Source organism: Syngnathus floridae, chromosome 8, assembly GCF_059516105.1.
Source record: "Syngnathus floridae isolate MCC-2025c chromosome 8, RoL_Sflo_1.0, whole genome shotgun sequence".
NCBI classification, from domain to species: Eukaryota; Metazoa; Chordata; class Actinopteri; order Syngnathiformes; family Syngnathidae; genus Syngnathus; species Syngnathus floridae.
The window spans coordinates 5,763,756-5,781,084 of record NC_142420.1 but is presented as its reverse complement, the minus strand read 5'-3'; the positions used below and the strand labels follow the sequence as shown (position 1 = coordinate 5,781,084).

Sequence of the window (17,329 nt, the reverse complement as noted above, 5' to 3'; positions counted from 1 at the left end):
AGACCACTGTGATGTGGAAACTCTGTTGCATGAACTTAAAGTGAACTTGTGCCCTTTTTTCATCTGTTATATTCCTTCTTTAAATCCATGATAGTTTCTGGCCTTTATTGGCATTTTTCTTCTTTTGGGGGATTTGTCAGGACATGCTTGTTTTAGTTGGAGAACAAGCTTATACTGAAGAAGGGCCCAGTGTGTTCATTGAGAACATATGACGACTATGTTTGTTCCGTGTGCACTTGCAGTATTTTCTTGAAGGAGCTGGTCAACTATGAGCAGCTGCCAGAGGATGTGGGTCATTGCTTCGTCACATGGGTAAAACTTTATTCATTTGATTAATATTAAAATTACTCACCAGCCACAAATGAGTATCACCCCATTCTCTGATTTAATGCAGGCTGACAAGTTCCACATTTACGTGGATTACTGCAAGAACAAACCGGATTCTAGCCAGCTCATCCTAGAGCACGCCGGCACTTTTTTTGATGTAAGTATTTTTCTTTTGTTCATTACATTTCAACCATCCGTGCAGGTTTCAGTGAATACTCTGAAATGTAAATTCAAATAGTTGTTTGTCTTCATGTCCAGTGTTTCTCGCCTCTTGCCCGAAGTCAGCTGGCAAATCCTGTCACTCGTGTGACTAATAATCTAAAATTATTTTTAGATAATTATCTAAAAAAACAAACGTTTTGTGGTAGTGATGAATTTGTAGTTATCTTAATTTTCCAGAAGAGGGCAGTATTGTAATGTAATTGCCCTATCAATGGCCACTGCCATAGTACTTAAGACTATAATTGGAAAAGAAAAGAGAGAAAATTAAGTCATTAATGAATAAATAATAGGAATACGTATAAATATGTATGTAGGTACATTTAATATGTACATATAATTTATAAAAATAATTTTATGAGTCTGAATCAGGATATCTTTCTAATTTGTGATTCTGTGTGTATTACGTGATCAGGACATTCAGCAGCGACGCGGCCTGGCTAACTCCATCTCGTCTTACCTCATCAAACCGGTGCAGAGAATCACCAAGTACCAGCTGCTGTTGAAGGTGGGACATAGGTGTCGAAGTAGAAATTGTAATCATTGCGTTGATGATGACGAATGCGGCATATAAAATGCCGTGCTGTAGGAATTGCTGTCATGTTGCGAGGAGGGCAAAGGGGAGATCAAAGATGGCCTGGAGGTCATGCTTAGCGTGCCCAAGAGAGCCAACGATGCCATGCACCTCGCCATGTTAGAAGGTACACCACTACATCTTAAAAAAAAAAAAAAAAGTCAAGTCGAGGTGAACTTGACTGTATTTCCCTCCAGGTTTTGAGGAAAACTTAGAGGTGCAGGGCGAATTGATTCTGCAAGACAGCTTCCAGGTTTGGGATCCGCGCTCACTCATCCGAAAGGGGCGGGACCGACACCTCTTCCTCTTTGAATTCTCGCTGGTCTTCAGCAAGGAGTTCAAAGACTCGGCGGGCAGAACCAAATACCAGTACAAACACAGACTACTGGTGAGTGTGCTTCACTTTGTGCAGCACGAAACAAAAAATACACCAGCAACTACATTTTTAGTGTATAAGAACCAAACCGAACTTTCTTCTTTTCTACTGCAGACTTCAGAGTTGGGGGTGACGGAGCACATAGAAGGCGACCCATGTAAATTTGCACTCTGGGCCGGGCGAACCCCCTCCTCTGACAATAAAACTGTACTGAAGGCAAGTACTGTACACAACAAATACACGTTATGTATAGTAAGTAATACATTGAGTAAGTTTGATGGTTCTCGTGCAGGCGTCCAGCGTAGAAGCCAAACAGGAGTGGATAAAGAACATCAGAGAGGTGATCCAGGAGAGAATGACTCACCTCAAAGGAGCATTAAAGGAGCCCGTTCACCTCCCCAAAACGGCAACACTCACCAAACCTCGCAATAACGCCAAAAGGTGACGTCTTTATTACTTAACGCTGTAATATCGACTTTTTACGTTTGTCATAAAGTAAAATCACCGCTATCCCCTCAGACCCATCAAAATGACCTGACACCGAGCAACTTTACGATAGCCTTTTCGAGAAAAATATTTCTTTCATGTTCCATCTTGCACATGGACTCTTTCCACATTCCTGCAGTTTAAGATTGTTACGAAAAGCTACTTGTCTTATTTGTGTTCGTGTGTGCGTGATTAGGGATGGAGGTGAGGACGGAGACAGTCAGGGAGACGGCAGCAGCCAACCGGACACCATCTCCATCGCATCCAGAACCTCGCAGAACACAATGGATAGTGACAAGGTCAGGAAACAAGTTCACGCATTTGAGTCAAACTGTGTTTGGAATTCCTTCCTATATTTTGTAGTATAGTACTGGCACTCTTAAATTATCTTGTGAACTAGTTATTTTCTCAGAAAGCCAAATTCACATGCAGTGCATTGTATAACCAACAGGTAGCGCCACATATACGATTGTTGCCCTAAATTCCACAGTTCAACAAACATGCACTAAAATGTCAAAATGACCTGAAAATGTAGACAGCATTCATGGATGCCCATTTACACAGATTATGATCCCAAAAAAAAGATTAGGGGTGAGTTACTCTTTGGGCAGGTGATACCACAAAACAAAAGGTGCAAATACAAGCAAAAATATACTGTAACAATACTCGCGGGCATGTAGTCATTGTCTTCTGTGAAGAATGACTATGGGTATTAGCGCTGTACTGAAGAGCTGAGAGAGTAGGTAAGATGTATTAAGAAGTGTATTCATGTTTTATACTGCCCCTCAGTGGCCAAGGAGCACACAACAGAATGTGCATTGCAAGAGGTGCGACCAAAACTGTTTCATTTTTTTAGATTCTGTTTAATTAAGTCATCACCTAAAGTTTAAAAAAATATATTACAGAAAAAAAATATTTATTTTTATTATTTTTTTTAGTTACAGTACAGGTGTGGTCAATGTTTTTTTTTTTTTTTATGTAGCTACTCGAAATGTCATAGATAGGCAAAGAATTGGATGTCCTTGAAAATGTTTATTGATTAAACGGCTGTTGTAAATTTTGCCATTTAGCGCCTTGCTAGAGAACTGCAAGACAACAAAATGTAATGTAAACAACATAAGGTTGTGGGATAAACTAAATTCACATGTAAAGGTTATTGAATATTTTAGGTTAATCCTGAAATGGGGTTTTTATGTTCACTTAACCAATACCTAATCAACCTTGCTGCTACAGGGTCTCCCAGGTTCCTACAAAGGGCAACAGCAGGGGGCGTATATGTTCAGTGAGTGGTAGTAGTGACTAGTAATGTTTGTAGCTAGCTCGACTGGCGTTTATGAATGGATCTAAACCCCGCCGGATATGAAAAACGTATTCCGGTTCTGTGCGGGCATCTGTCAAGAGACTTCCTGTCAAGCAGCCTCTCATGTCCAGGTAAGTTTTTACATACCTGTGAATACTCTCAGTCAGCCAGGCCTTTTCATTCTCAGGGCATCGAATTGATTGCAAACAAATCGGTCCAGTTGCAATCGATTCAATGAACTTTGCATTAGACACCCAAATACGTAGAGTATCCGTAATGCTTTGTTTGAAGGTCCACAATCGTGTTTATGTTGCACACAAGAAGCAAACCTGATAATGGGCACTTTTTCAGTGACCTTTAGTGAATCTGTGTTTCATTCAATCTGATTCCATAGTTTTATTTTTTGCATTTTTTTTTATTAGAGATGAACAATTAATCGAATGTGTGTGTGTATGATTGAGCAGGCAAGTGAGTGACACACACACAGTCGCACACACTGATGTGAGCCATAGTCACCCTCTGTATTACACAGTGTGGCCTTTTCAGTGTGCAACCCCACGCCCACACACTCCTTGGCCCTTAAATGTCAATGCAGTAAACAGGCACACACACATTTTGTGACGCGGATTGCCACATCTTTTCCTGTATCCTGATGCATTTTTCACCCGTCAGAAGAAGGGGATATTTTTACTATTCTGGACAGTTCCGTTTTTAACTATAAAATTCTTTTGAATTTCTGGGGAAAGGGGGGGTGGGGGGGCATCACATCAAGCACATTTTTTACAGTCTGAGCATGTGTGGTTTAAATATTTTCAATATTGGTAAGATCCATGTTGGTTGGGTAATAAGCAAAGCTAAATGGCCACATTGAAAAAAAGCATAAATATATCTTCAAGTGTGTATATTGCAAAGAAGTGGTAGGAAGTAAGAGTGGAGGAAATGTTTTATTTCAGTGCACAGTCCAACTTGGTCTTCCTTGAAATGGCTTGCACGTGTTCTCATGAATCAAATGCATTCAGTGTAGCACAGCAACCATCTGTTGGACGTATGACTGTTGTACACGCTCACACACACACAAGAGCAGCAGAGCGCTGTTCTTGCCGCACACACTCCAGCTGTTTGTTCATCAAATGAGGGGAGTGAGCGAGTGAGTGAGCGAGCGAGCAAGGATGAGGGCGTGTTTGCAAGGCCAAAAGTGGTCGCTGGTGGTAGAAGCGGAGAAACGACGAGGGGTTCTGGACATGCCAAAGTGGATGAGATTTAAGCTGTTCAAAGAGAGCAGCAGAGTGAGTACACGTGCTGCTGGGGCAACTTTTATTCGCAAGCTTGACCGTGACTTGAAGGCTTTATTGTTGCTCTTTGACTGCCTTACACTTCTTGTGCTGGAGGTGATCAAAATGTATTGATGAATGAAATGATTAATTTGGGAAGATCTCTTGGAATGGTTTGTGAGAAAAATCAATCGTGGAATTGATTGGACTAAACTGACATTTTAATCGCTTGTATGATCATATTTCAGTCATCAAAGACTGAGTTCCATCATTTGTGAATATGCAAATTGTAGTTTTACTATTTGCCGCACAAAAATGAGTGGAAATAATGCTTTGAAAGTTGACGCTCGGTGCTTAAAGTGCTGCCAGGGGAACATTTTCAGTCAATTTAAAAAAAAAAAAAAGTTTAATCATTGATTACATAAGCTAACGTGGATCATAGTGTCATGTTGACATTCACTTAGCGTGTTGTAAAAGTGGCTGGTGGGACGGCGTCATGCATGCGTGTGTGTGATTGAGGGGAAGATTAATGGTTAAACGGGGCGTGTGTGCACGCGCCTGGCAGGACAGGCGCAGAGACGGGAAGCGGGCCATTAGCCACAGACGCTGTAAAAGATGTCCTGAGTGAAATCCGAGCATCCAAATGCTTTTGCTTTGGGCTTTGCCCCTTTTTTTGCAGTCTTTTTCTAATTGGTCAAATACTATGAAGCTTTAATGAAGGTAGTTAAAAATGTTTTGGTGATAGAAGTTTGAAGTGCAGCTACTCTACATTAGACTGTGGACAGAAATATTTTGGCATTTTGAAATCATCCATGCACGATGACGTAACAAAATCTCAATAAGCATTTGCGTGCAAGCTATCAGATGCTAATTGCTAGTCGCATATTTGGGCAAGTCTGTTACTCAATACAGTGGCACCTTAAATTAAACACATATGAGCTTTTGATTTGTTTATTTCTGCATGTGCATAGTCACACTTCATCGGAATTTTTATTGCATCCACTGAACAAACACAAAACCTGCACAAATGGGAGACGGGATGACGTAACTTTGCCTATCATGTCCTGCCCCAATTCCAATCAAGGATTTTGTTTACATGACACAATAATACGCAGTTTCCTTAAAAGCGTGATCTAAGAAGGCACAGCTTGTTACTCGTCCTCCTCCACACCAGCTTATAGATCATCTTTGTTATTTCCGTCATCTCCATTAAAAAGGAGAGCCATAATTGCCAATGCACTCTTAGCCGTTTATTGATTGATACAAACATACAAATGCAAAATGTGAACACTGGCAACGAAAACTCACATCGAGACAAGCTGCTAACTAGACATGTCATACACCACAGTGATATTTTTCTTTATAAAAAAAAAAATGGATCGACAAAATAAAGGTTAACGTGTATGTAAACTTAAGAGGACGTTTAGGGTCTTTTCCCTTTGCAGTTTGCGAATCAACAACTTCATTGTAGGAACAACTTTCTGACTTTATGAATCATTTTTTTATTTAAAAAAATGATCAAAATTGATTTCAAAATTAATTCTAAAATTAATTCTTCATTTATTATGTTGGGAGCTTGAAAATCTGTTAGAGAACTTTTATTTATTCAAGATTGACAATGAGGGGAAGAAAGTCAGTTGTTACTACCACGAGCCTTCGTGCAGTCAGTGACAAATTGATAATTAGTAATCATAAGTGGCATCAAACATCTGCGTCGTCCTAACTAAAGATGTGCCACACAGATGTATAAAAATAAATGTTGATGAAAATGTATTGTCAGTCCAGACAAAACAGACTTCCTGTTGAGCTGTTTTCCTCTGTGGTTTCTAAAGCCTCATTTTAGTTTTCTTCTGTTGCACTTACGTTGGAGTTGCGACATACGGCCAATTTTGGTCACACTGGTTTTCTTTTTCCTTTTTTTTTTTCTTGTTCAGTTTTCCATCCGTACAATTTGAGTGAGTTGGAAAGTCTGAGGTTAAGACGTCATGTGTCGTAACTGATCTCAATGACTCCTTTCTATTTATCTGTTTAGCTGGGCAACTGTTTCTCTGTTTTTTTATTGACTTTTATAAGGTTATTTTCTACAAATTGACCCAACTCTCTGAGTCGGTCCAATTTTGGACCCAAATTGGCTTGTTTTTGACCCAGCAGTTTTAAAAGTGGTCGCCTCAAATTAGTCTCCAGTCAGTTGTTTTATTTATTTCTTATTTTAGATATTTTATTTTGTTTTGTTCCTTTAAAATATACAAATTGACCAGGCTCTATTTTCAACCAATCAGAAGGCTGCAGAAAACTCTTTCTAGGAAAGTCACAGATAGAACTAGGGATGTTTGGTACCACTTTTTTCACACCAAATCACCAATACCGAGTAGCAACACCCGTCCTTTTCTTATTGCCAAAAAGGACTTAGTCATTTTTGTTTTGCCTTAAGTATCGGTGACTAGTTTTGACATCCTCCATAAGTACCCGATACCTTAACATAAAGCTGATATCGCCTGATGTTGAGCGATGGGCCGTAGAGAGTAAAAACAGATGGATAGGACTTATAGTGGTGATATATTTCACACACACCCCAAAAAAAAATCAAATCAGATAACAATATTGCATCATAATAATAATCTGTCAAACACAGGAATTCCGTTTTGAAAAAAATATTTAGTGACCTGAAGTGCACCTTATATGCTGATAAATATTGGCTTTTGTTTGTGAGCGGGCATGGCCAATTAGCATGGGAGTGAAAAAAAGACCACAGATCACACGGTGGCTTTCTTCTTGTCCTCTTTCACATGTTACAGTTGCTGCCCTAACCCAGCCCCTATCACGCTGTCTTTCCCACTCGCACTAAAACCCTCACAAAGTGAAAGAGTTGCTGTGTCAGCAGTAATGCGATACTTGAGGGGTGCAAATGGGATTCATGCCCCGCCACGTCTGCTCACGTGACTGTCTAACGGCGGCCCTCCTGCAATGTGAGGTCATAGTAAGTAGGAAAAACACGTCATGGTTGGCGCTGCAAACCTAGACCATCCCAAGCTTTTTGGAAATCCCCCTGCAATGTGTCACGAAGAGCTCATTCAATTCATTTGTCGTACTTTTGCTGATAAACATAAAAAATCATTTCGTAGCAAACTCAATACATCAGGCAGTAACACAAGCATGTGTGGTGGTTATTCAAAGGCTTTACTGTGCAGAGAGCCACAAGCACAGTAAATAAAATCAATCGTGTGATTGTGCAGCAAGCGGTTTCATTCACTGCGCTGCTGTCACGCTGCATCCTCGAAGCATATGACCCTCACAAGCCGGTGGCGCGCGCACGTGGGCTTCCTGTTGTGTGCAATCACATGACAGATAACAACGGGGAACGCCCATTGACAACAAACATGAACGTTTTGATCAGACTTGAAGATGAGGGGGGAGGAAGAGAATCGTTCTTGAATGTCGATTTGGACTGAATGATTCTGAAAAATCAATCCACCCGGTTTTCCTCGTTATTACAATTGCAAGACAATATGCAATTTTATTCGGAGTCCTCTACCAATGTATTTTTTTAACAAGTCAATAACTTATTTTCTTTTGCAGATTTTATGATACAAAAATGTTTTGAAATGTCTTCAATCAGTCTTTTAAGCAGTTAAATCAGCACGTCATAAATCAGACTATGGCAATAATACAAATAAATCTGTGGCTTAATCCTTTCATGTTTGGTGAAACAAAAACATGTATAAGGTGTAAGCAAGTATGGGGCTGTGGCTTAGTGAATGAAATCAAGAGCTTGGAGTCAGTTGGGTTGGCTTGTATCTACTCGAGGGATTTCAAAGTCTGGTACCAGAAGTGGTGCTCTGGCTCATTTTAATGGTACTTGAAAGAATACTACTCTTGTACGGTTGAGTTATATTTAACTTTTTTGTACAATTTTCCTATACTTAAGCACCGTGTCAATGTTCAAACCGTGAATAATGTAGCACTGACTTGCAATTTGCTTGAAGCTCAGGATTTTGTTTTTGGATGATGGGAAAGTTTTGAGAACTAGTGGACTGCACTTTGCTGCTTGTGCGTGTTTTTGTTTTATTATTGTTTTTCCACTCTTTGTGACTGAAAGTGCATCGCTCTTCTTTTTCTCCACTTCACTCGAGCAGCAGCGTATCTGAATCTTGCTTATACCGGAAATTCAAATTTAGACTCGTAATAAAATATAAACCAAGCAAGGACTCAAAACTTTGAAAACTTGGGACACAAAGGTCAAGACACAACTATGCTTCTAGAATGAAAATAAAAAACTATGGGGAGGTTGATTGAGTCAAGACACCTGCTTTGTCTTGTTGTTGACATCAGGTATAAAGTAACCTGCAGCTGTAGAGTAGCCAGGCTGGATGTTGCTATGCGACCTTAAGCCCGGTAAAGAGCGGCTGCTTGTGAACATTAACAAGCACACACACACATATAGACACACACACACACACTCCAATGTGACAGTTTTAAAGGAGACGCAAATGATTTCCATCCTCACTGTGTTTTCAGACAGTATCTGAAAAGTCAATGTTAGCTTTGCATCTTGTTAGTTGTGTTTGCAGCGAGACAAGTGTCTTGCTCTTTATGCATATGTGCAGTATGTGTGACCCTGCAAGAACTCCAAAGACACTGCAAGGCCTTTTCTTATTCTTAAGAAGCACATGTTTTCTTGGCTGGGAGGCTTGAACACGGAATATTCATTTCCTGTGTCAACATTGAGGCTAATCATGACCTAGGGCGTTCAGGTGACACTTTGGTTCACATAAAAATGTATCATAAAATTTTTGTCGGAAATGCAAATCAGTATCGGTTAAAGGAAAAAGTCACATCGATCATTATTACAACATAAAAATAGAGTATCAAATTGCAGAAATGTGCTGAAAATAAATGACAATCAGCTTGACTTTATTTTTGTCATCCCATAGAAACATGTTTGTTTATAAGTATTTTGGTTTCAAAATAGTTCAGTGACCATTTTTGGCTTTCTATCTTTAACGGAAATGTACGTACCAACAAACTTATCCTTATGTGTAGGAGTTGTTGGAAAATGAAATGGTTCAGCGCAAGTTAATTGTGACCGGTCGGCTTTGTGAATCACTACACAACCACAGGCCTCACTAGCAATTAAGTCTTTTTCTGCATTGTTCTGCTGCCTGCTATTTTTCTGACCCGTTTTTTTTTTTGTCTGCAGCTCTCTGGTGGTTGCGAGTTGACGGTGATCCTGCAGGACTTCACGGCAGGATGTAGCAGTGAGATATCCGTCAGCACCGGTAAGCGTCTGTCTGTGCGCACAAGCTCGCCAACTTGTGATTGGGCGTTTTCTCAAAGTCAGATATTTTTCTTTTTATGACTACTTGTCTTTGTCTCTCTCGCTCCAGGCCAGACAGTAGAGCTGCTGGAAAGGCCCAGCGAGCGCCCAGGTTGGTGTCTGGTTCGAACCACCGACCGCAACCCACCTCAGGAGGGTCTGGTACCCAGTTCGGCACTGTGTGTGTCCCACTCGCGCTCCAGTGTGGAAATGGACTGCTTCTTTAACTCAGGGAAAGGTAGGCAGAAGTGAAATACCTCATTTAAATACTACTTGGCATACTACTTTCTGCTCTTTAGAGGATTTCACAATCTATATTTCAATAATTGATCAATTGAAATAGCATGACTGCTTTTGTTCTTCTTTCAAATTTGCAGTGTCACGCAAAATGGTGTGCCACCATCTCGTGGTGTAGTGTTTACAATTTACTTATACAGTTCAAGTCAATTGTGATCAATTTGAATTCAATATTTTTTATCCACTCTGCCTCACACGTCTCAAGTTCAACATTTGGAAAATTATACTAAACAGTTCATCAATATGTAAATCTAATTATGTATTCATATTTAATATTCATAACAGTCATAACACGATGGGTGTGCCTCTCATATTTAATTTTTATAATTGTATCCGTGATACAAATTAAGTTAACCACTCTTAATGTTAAAACATAAAACTATCTGCTAAGAACTGTGTATTGAAAGTAAGTCACACCGCAGATGCTCATCTAATTTTTTAACATTGTTGGTTGTCATGCAAGCGTAAAGTAAAATGAACCACGGCAAAAGATGACAAAGATAAAATATGTTGTTTCCGAGTATTCATGGACTCAGGTCTGTTCAAGATTCACCAGAATTAATCTTTATCTCAACACATTTTCACATGAGCAAACAAACAGCAGGCTTGTGTCAACTTCAGGTTGACACCCATTTTGCATGTTCTTGACAAACCAGTGCATATGTCAATATATTGTTAGTAGAAAAATATTAATATTAGGACTAAATTAATAGAATATATATAAATACTGCACTGTTTTTTGTTGTGTGTGATACAAAGTCATATTAGGGACGCACAAAAAAAATTAAAAAAGACAAATTCTTGTGGAATATAAAACTATAGCTGGTTTTCCAATGATATCTGGATGAAGCTCATTTTATTAAAAAATAGAAAAAGAACTTCCCCAACTTAGAAGCATACAGTTGTCAACAATTTTAGGTTATTGTCCCTGTCCCAATATTTTTGTCCTTAATGTGAGTGTGCATGTGTGCGCATATGTGAGTGCAACCTTTTTATACATTTTAATAACGACAGGTCAATTGAAGGTAATCTCATATACATATCATCACTGTCCGGTGGAAACCTCTTGTCCATATATGTTTTTTTTTTTTTCTTTTTCCACAAACAGATATTAATGGGCTTTTTCAACCTCGTCTGTAATTTTTATGTGATTTTAGCCAATTTAAAACAGTGGAAGATCCTTGTTTTTTGACAGTTCAGGTTTTTGCCCTACAGTGACGATATGCTGACTCCTATTGTTGGGTTATGGACATTACACCATGATGTATCTCTTCAACTAAATTTGCCATCTTTACACACACACATTTAAAAAATCTGTCTCTCTTGCCTTCCAAGCAAGATTGAGGACATCCCTTGCCTGCCATTGGCAAAATACAGTTTGCCCTCACTCATGGGGCATATTTTCCTCAAGGTTAAAAACACGAGTAAAGTCAAAATTATTTCACAATGAATTAATAATCAAGACAAAACTTTGAAAGATTTTCAAAACTTGGGGGGGGAAAAGCTCCCGATAATAAACCTCCATTATTTTAAGGATACATTCCAAACCGCCGACCCCACTCATTTTATATTCTCTGTTTTTGTTTCTTTTTAATTTAACGGTCTTTTTAGGAACACTATTCTCTTTAGTGCATCAAATTGAGAAAGGTTTTTTTCCTTTAAAGAGACTGACTGAAAGGTTACAGGGGAGGTGGAACTACAGCTCCTCCTCTTCCTCCCTCCTCCTCTTCTTTCTAGTACGCCTCTCTCAATCTCAGTCCAGTCATTCTGGCTGCCTCAACTATACATTTGTGTGTACGTGGGATACAGGTGTGTAAATGTAAGCATCAACCGTGTGTGTGTGTGCGCGTGAGTGTGTGTGTGTGAGAATGATGCGAGGCTGGCATTGCTGTGGATGGTGGATCTGGGAGCACTGCTGTTGCTGTTGCACAGGTGAGCTGAACAGTGCCTTTGTTTGGGCATGTGCGTCTTTGACTTTATGCACACGTGAGGGGGGAAAAAATTTAAACCGAAACCACATTGAAAACTGACATGACTTTGGGAGTGGAGAAGCAAGTTTGTGTGTTTTGGCTCATCTCTCCATTTTTGACATCTTACTTTTTATGTTAGCCCCTTTTTTATTGGTCCACACAAGCGCAATGTGTGTGTTTGTAAGTTTACCAGCATAATCAATTTTTCAGAACTTGTTCAGTGTTGAACCAGCTTCCAACATTCCTCTGAACTGAAAGTTGTTTTTACTATTACACGCAACTCAGTATTCTGCGGGAGATTTTCTGTCCTAATGACATGATTTAGCTCGTTAGAGGGAAAGCATCGACTGGAAGGCTTCCAGACGTGCAGAAGAAGGACAGCATATGTCGAGCAAAGGTTGCTGCCATGTATGAGGCAGAGGCGAAGAGTTAGACCAAGACTTTGATTTGTTTTAGTCCAATAAAACACACCCCAGGTATGCCAAATGTTTATTATGTTGGTCAGTGTGCCAGCTAAACGTTAACTTTGTGGCTTTGTGTGCACGACCGCAGCAGACTTTGACCCGTGCCTGCTTCGTGTTTTATTGTGACCGCGCAGGATTGCTACTGTATGTGGCCAAACCGGTTGTACTGGTTGCACACAGCCAAGCGGGTTTGGGGCAAGAGGTCATTGGTGTCACAAGAAGACAATCCCAAGCCCATCAAACATAACACTGAGACACTGTCAATGAATGACACTAAAGATGTGTCGGTGAGCGGCCATTGTAAAAATTTTAAAAAAGCAAGTTTCCTAGCAGGGCTTGCATGAGAAAGATCTTTGTTTGCGCAAGTCAGCAATAATAAGAATAGACTTCCTGTTCTCTTGCGCATGATTTTTATTGACTCACTTCATACCGTAAACCTGCTTGTTTAAATTCCAATATGATGTCATCACAACAGCTGCCAATAACTAATCACACTGTAACATATAGAAGAATGTTTCAATTGCACTCACACTATGGAATGTACATGACCGATGAAATGGGAATGGAAATTTCATCATGTAAAGTATTTTATTTTGACATTTATATTTAAATTGCCAAATAGTAGTGCTCATCTGCCTCATAGTCAAGATGTTCTGGATGGAATCTTGACTTAGGCTGACCTTGTTGTGGCTTTTTTAACTAATGACATACTTATTTGTATATAATAAGTCACTGTATATGGTAAGTTAGTCATGAACAGATTGATTTTTAGGGCTTGTCTTCGTCACCCCCCCTCTTGATCAATTAATCAATAATTGTCAATCAATTTTAAATAGGCTTGCTCTCATTCGGATGGCAATTGAGCTGCAGTCATATTCTAACACTCAAGACTTGATCCCATTCCTGTGAAATTATAGAAAATTTGGTTTCAGCAGAAAAAAAAACTACATGCCAACGTAAAATTTGAGCTCCATGTTGGATTTAAATAATTTAGTGTTATGCACAGCTTTTAAGTGTTTTGTAAAGATAAGTGGTCAAATGTATGTGTTGTCGGGTGAGCTATTCACAGTGTGTGTGCGTGCATGTGTGTTCTGTCGAGGTGTGTGTGCCATAATTACAGAATGAAACAGACTGTTCTGCGAGGGTGATAGAAAACGGGCTGGGATGAGACAAGGGGGCTGTTCTGTTCAAAATTGAGTGACGGCCACGCTCTGTCTTTTGTGTTGGATGGCAACAGTAGCGCCGTTGTTCCAGCTCACCTGACTTTTAGCGGCAGATTTCACTCCTCACTTTTTTTTTTTAACCCTGCCCTTCTTTTATTTTCACATGAATAAAATAACCCATCGTTCACATGTGGACATTTAAAAGTCAAGTAATACTTGGTAAACAAATCAGTAAAGTAGTTTCTCAAAGGATTTAAAATGCGGAGGCTTGCGAGTGTGTGGTTTTTGTTTCCACCCAGTCTGATTCGGTTCTTTACGTTTGGAAGCATTTCCCCAAAGACGAGATATTATGGTAATATCGTACCTGTGCAAATAAAGGGTCTAATAGATTTCCCTCTATCTTTAGTGAGGCGAGTAAATGTGGAAGTATTTGGCATACAATTTGTTTTTGTTTTTTTGGAGCCTTCCATGAAGTTTGTGCTTTGAGTGTCATTCTTGGGGAGTGGAATTTTATCAGTCACTTGTAGTATATGGGTGTGTGTGTGTGTATGCGTGTTTTTTGTGTTGTCAAGCAACTGTCAAGGACATTCAAGAGCTGAATGTCAATTGCTGAATACGCACAAGTCACATGACACTGCATTTGCACAACAGCACTTAAGGGAGTAACTAGTGAAGTGTTGAGCAAGTGTGAGGTCAGGCTGGCGTGTGTGTGTGCGTGTGCGTACCACCAAAATTATCCACAAATCTTACTCAGTGAGTTCCAGGATGTTCGCCCTTTTTTTGGGAGGGGGTTGTGATCCTCCACAGAGCTGTCATAGAAGAAATGAAATGTTAATCAGCGGAATTGGTTAAAAAAAAAAAAAAACACTCCCAACACAGTGGTGAAAAAAGTTCATAGATTTTGATTGCACATAATTCCAACGTAAATGTAATTTTCTCCTCATTTGGCCAAAGGTCATCAAATGAACACATTTTGATTCTGTGCAAAAAAATAATGCCAAATGTTTTTGAAAAACAAAAATTTCCATGTAGGGTTATTTAAATGATCATAACGCCATCAATTTTGCTCAGATATAATTCATGAAACAAGCATCATTGTATTCCTTAAAGTATTTTCTCCACCACTTAAGGCCGATGACATTTTATTTTAATGTGAGCTGTTACAGCGTGTTTATCAACAAAGATTGCAAGCTGATTAAGGAGGAGGACAAACTGTACGTAGCAGCATGAAGCTTTGAGGGTGTAAAAAGGAAAATAGTTCATTGTTCCACGAAAAACACCTCGGGAGCTCCTCCTGACCCTTGAACTTTCATATCCTGTCTGAGACACATTTGCATGGCCACAGGCCTTCGCTCTCAGCTGTGTGCGTGAACACAGCTGATCCACCGGACTGCTGACACATGACTGCATACACACAGACACACTCAATGCGGGATTTATTATTATTTTTTCTTACGTTGTTCTTACCAACAATTGGTTCTAAAAATTGAAACGACGCAATTCAGTAGTCATTAAGTGTGGGTGTCATCTTGTCATTTGATTTTGAAACGTGAATGAATTGTGCAAATCTCATGATCATCACATCATCACAAAGGCAAAAAAAAAAAAATTCAGGCAATTGTACCAAGTTTAGTAAACTATAGGTTTGTGGAAAAGTTTACTTTTGTGCTTCCTTTGATTACAAATAAACGTACACAATATTAGTGACCAATGAAAAGCATGGACCGGTATCTCCAAATTTGAGTAATGAGTAATTTGATCGATTAAAAACAGAAATCGTTGGAAAAAGTGTTGGAAGACCATTCAATGTATGGACCGCAAGAACTATTATCTAAATTTAGCACTACAGGTACCTCAGAATTGTGCCTTAAAATAATTTTGGTTTATTTTCTTTCTTCAGAAAACTATCCTGTCGGTGGCTCCGATGGGAAAACTGAGTCGGTGGCAAACCTCCAACCGCAGCCGTCCCTCAACTCACTGCAGTCCAACTCACCCGGACCCAAACGCTCCGGAAACACCATCCGAAAATGGCTGAATCCCGTTCGACGCCTCAGTCACGGCAGCTCGGTTAAGAAACTCCCCAGTAGCAAACAGAAAAAGACAGGTAAGAATGGCACAATTCTTATTTGGTATTCCATCCAGATATGTATTGAACCTCAGATTAGAATGCCTTTGCCGAATGATGATTATGTATTGCTGGTATTGAGCGGAATGCATTGTGAAAAATTGATTGATTGCCAAATTGTGACCGTGTTTGCATGGACATCCCCCCACAAGTCAATTCGTGTGTTGTTTTGAGCGAAACAATCCAGAAACTTGGGTCATTTGAGCCCTCGCCGAAGCTTCGTGTGAGCTCACACTACTGTACTCGAAAAGCAATTAGGACACCAAACAGTTTTTTTCATGCTTCTGTCACATGTCCAGTCCATTTATGTCAGCTGACTAATAAAGTGTTTGCCACACTGCATGACAGCATCGCCCCGGCCCGCTCAGATGATGTGTACCCTTTGCAAACAGATTTGACGTACACACACAAAAGCACCATTGTTCTCTCCTGAGCGTGTAGCCTTCACACAAATTAGCCATCTTCGTGAATAATAAAATAAATAGATACACAGATAACTAAATACTTGTTCATTTAAATTCAATAAACACTGAGTCATGATGAGTTAAACTGGTTGATTGACAGGTCCGGTGGGAGGAAGAGATGAGAGCAGGAAGGGACAGCCTGACCTTAACCCACAGGATGACATCATCGATGAGGTAGCCAATCATGAAGAAAGAACTCTTTTACTATATACTGCCATATTTTTGCAGTTTAATGATTATTTCGTGGAACAATATGATGTCTCCTATTATCCCATCTCAGCACATCCCCAGCAAAGCGGGTAACATCCTCTCCAAGACGCCATCTGGCATGCAGAGCGGCGGCGAGGAGGAGCAGGATGAGGAGGCGCACACCCCGCTGCCTCCGCCCATGGAGATCATCAAGGACCCCTCAACGCAAGATAACAAGGTGACTTCATTGTAATACCATTTTGTGCCCAGCAGCACAGAGATCTACTGGCAGCGTAATTAAGAAGCAAGAAAAAGTTCCCCAGAATATCCCGTATGTGCATGAGAGTTGCTCTGTTTGTCTGTGTTGCGGTTTGAAAGTTTCGAGCTAACACTTTTTTTTCTGGGATGAACTTTTATTGGTTTGCTGAACATTTTGGTGCTTGATTATCTTTGTGTTTGTGTTTACGGAAAACCTCAACCGGTATTGACAGCTAAACAGCTGAAAGCAAGCACACTTTCAATTAGATTTCACTTTCCTGTCCATTTTCAGTTTCCAAACTTTTTTCTACCTTGACTATCGCCGTCCTTCCTAACACACTCTTGTTTTGTTTTTTTGGCCTCCTCTTGTCATCTTCCTCTCTCAGCCATCATCCTTGTTAACATCTCTACAGTCATCTTCTGAGGTGCCCTGCGCTGCCGAGCTGGTTAGCGCCATAGAAAAACTGGTTAAAACAAAGATGGTGAGTGTGTGACTGCATGTGTGCGTCTGTTTGTCTGGTTACCTATGATG

General features: G+C 39.9%; 1 protein-coding gene across 2 annotated transcripts in view; it reads left to right on the top strand.

The window, feature by feature from the left end:
* kalrna (kalirin RhoGEF kinase a) overlaps positions 1-17,329 on the top strand; it is a 60,574-nt gene that overhangs the window by 30,019 nt on the left and 13,226 nt on the right. Inside the window, exons 31-44 of one of the 2 annotated variants that reach the window (XM_088382189.1) lie at positions 243-312; positions 395-484; positions 962-1,054; positions 1,136-1,247; positions 1,318-1,508; positions 1,611-1,712; positions 1,789-1,937; positions 2,179-2,281; positions 9,751-9,829; positions 9,938-10,105; positions 15,662-15,865; positions 16,451-16,524; positions 16,631-16,777; positions 17,184-17,279. In XM_088382189.1, the coding sequence (XP_088238315.1) occupies positions 243-312; positions 395-484; positions 962-1,054; positions 1,136-1,247; positions 1,318-1,508; positions 1,611-1,712; positions 1,789-1,937; positions 2,179-2,281; positions 9,751-9,829; positions 9,938-10,105; positions 15,662-15,865; positions 16,451-16,524; positions 16,631-16,777; positions 17,184-17,279 (1,678 nt within the window). The remainder of the gene's footprint in view (positions 1-242; positions 313-394; positions 485-961; positions 1,055-1,135; positions 1,248-1,317; positions 1,509-1,610; positions 1,713-1,788; positions 1,938-2,178; positions 2,282-9,750; positions 9,830-9,937; positions 10,106-15,661; positions 15,866-16,450; positions 16,525-16,630; positions 16,778-17,183; positions 17,280-17,329) is intronic. The other variant, XM_088382188.1, reaches the window with a different exon arrangement.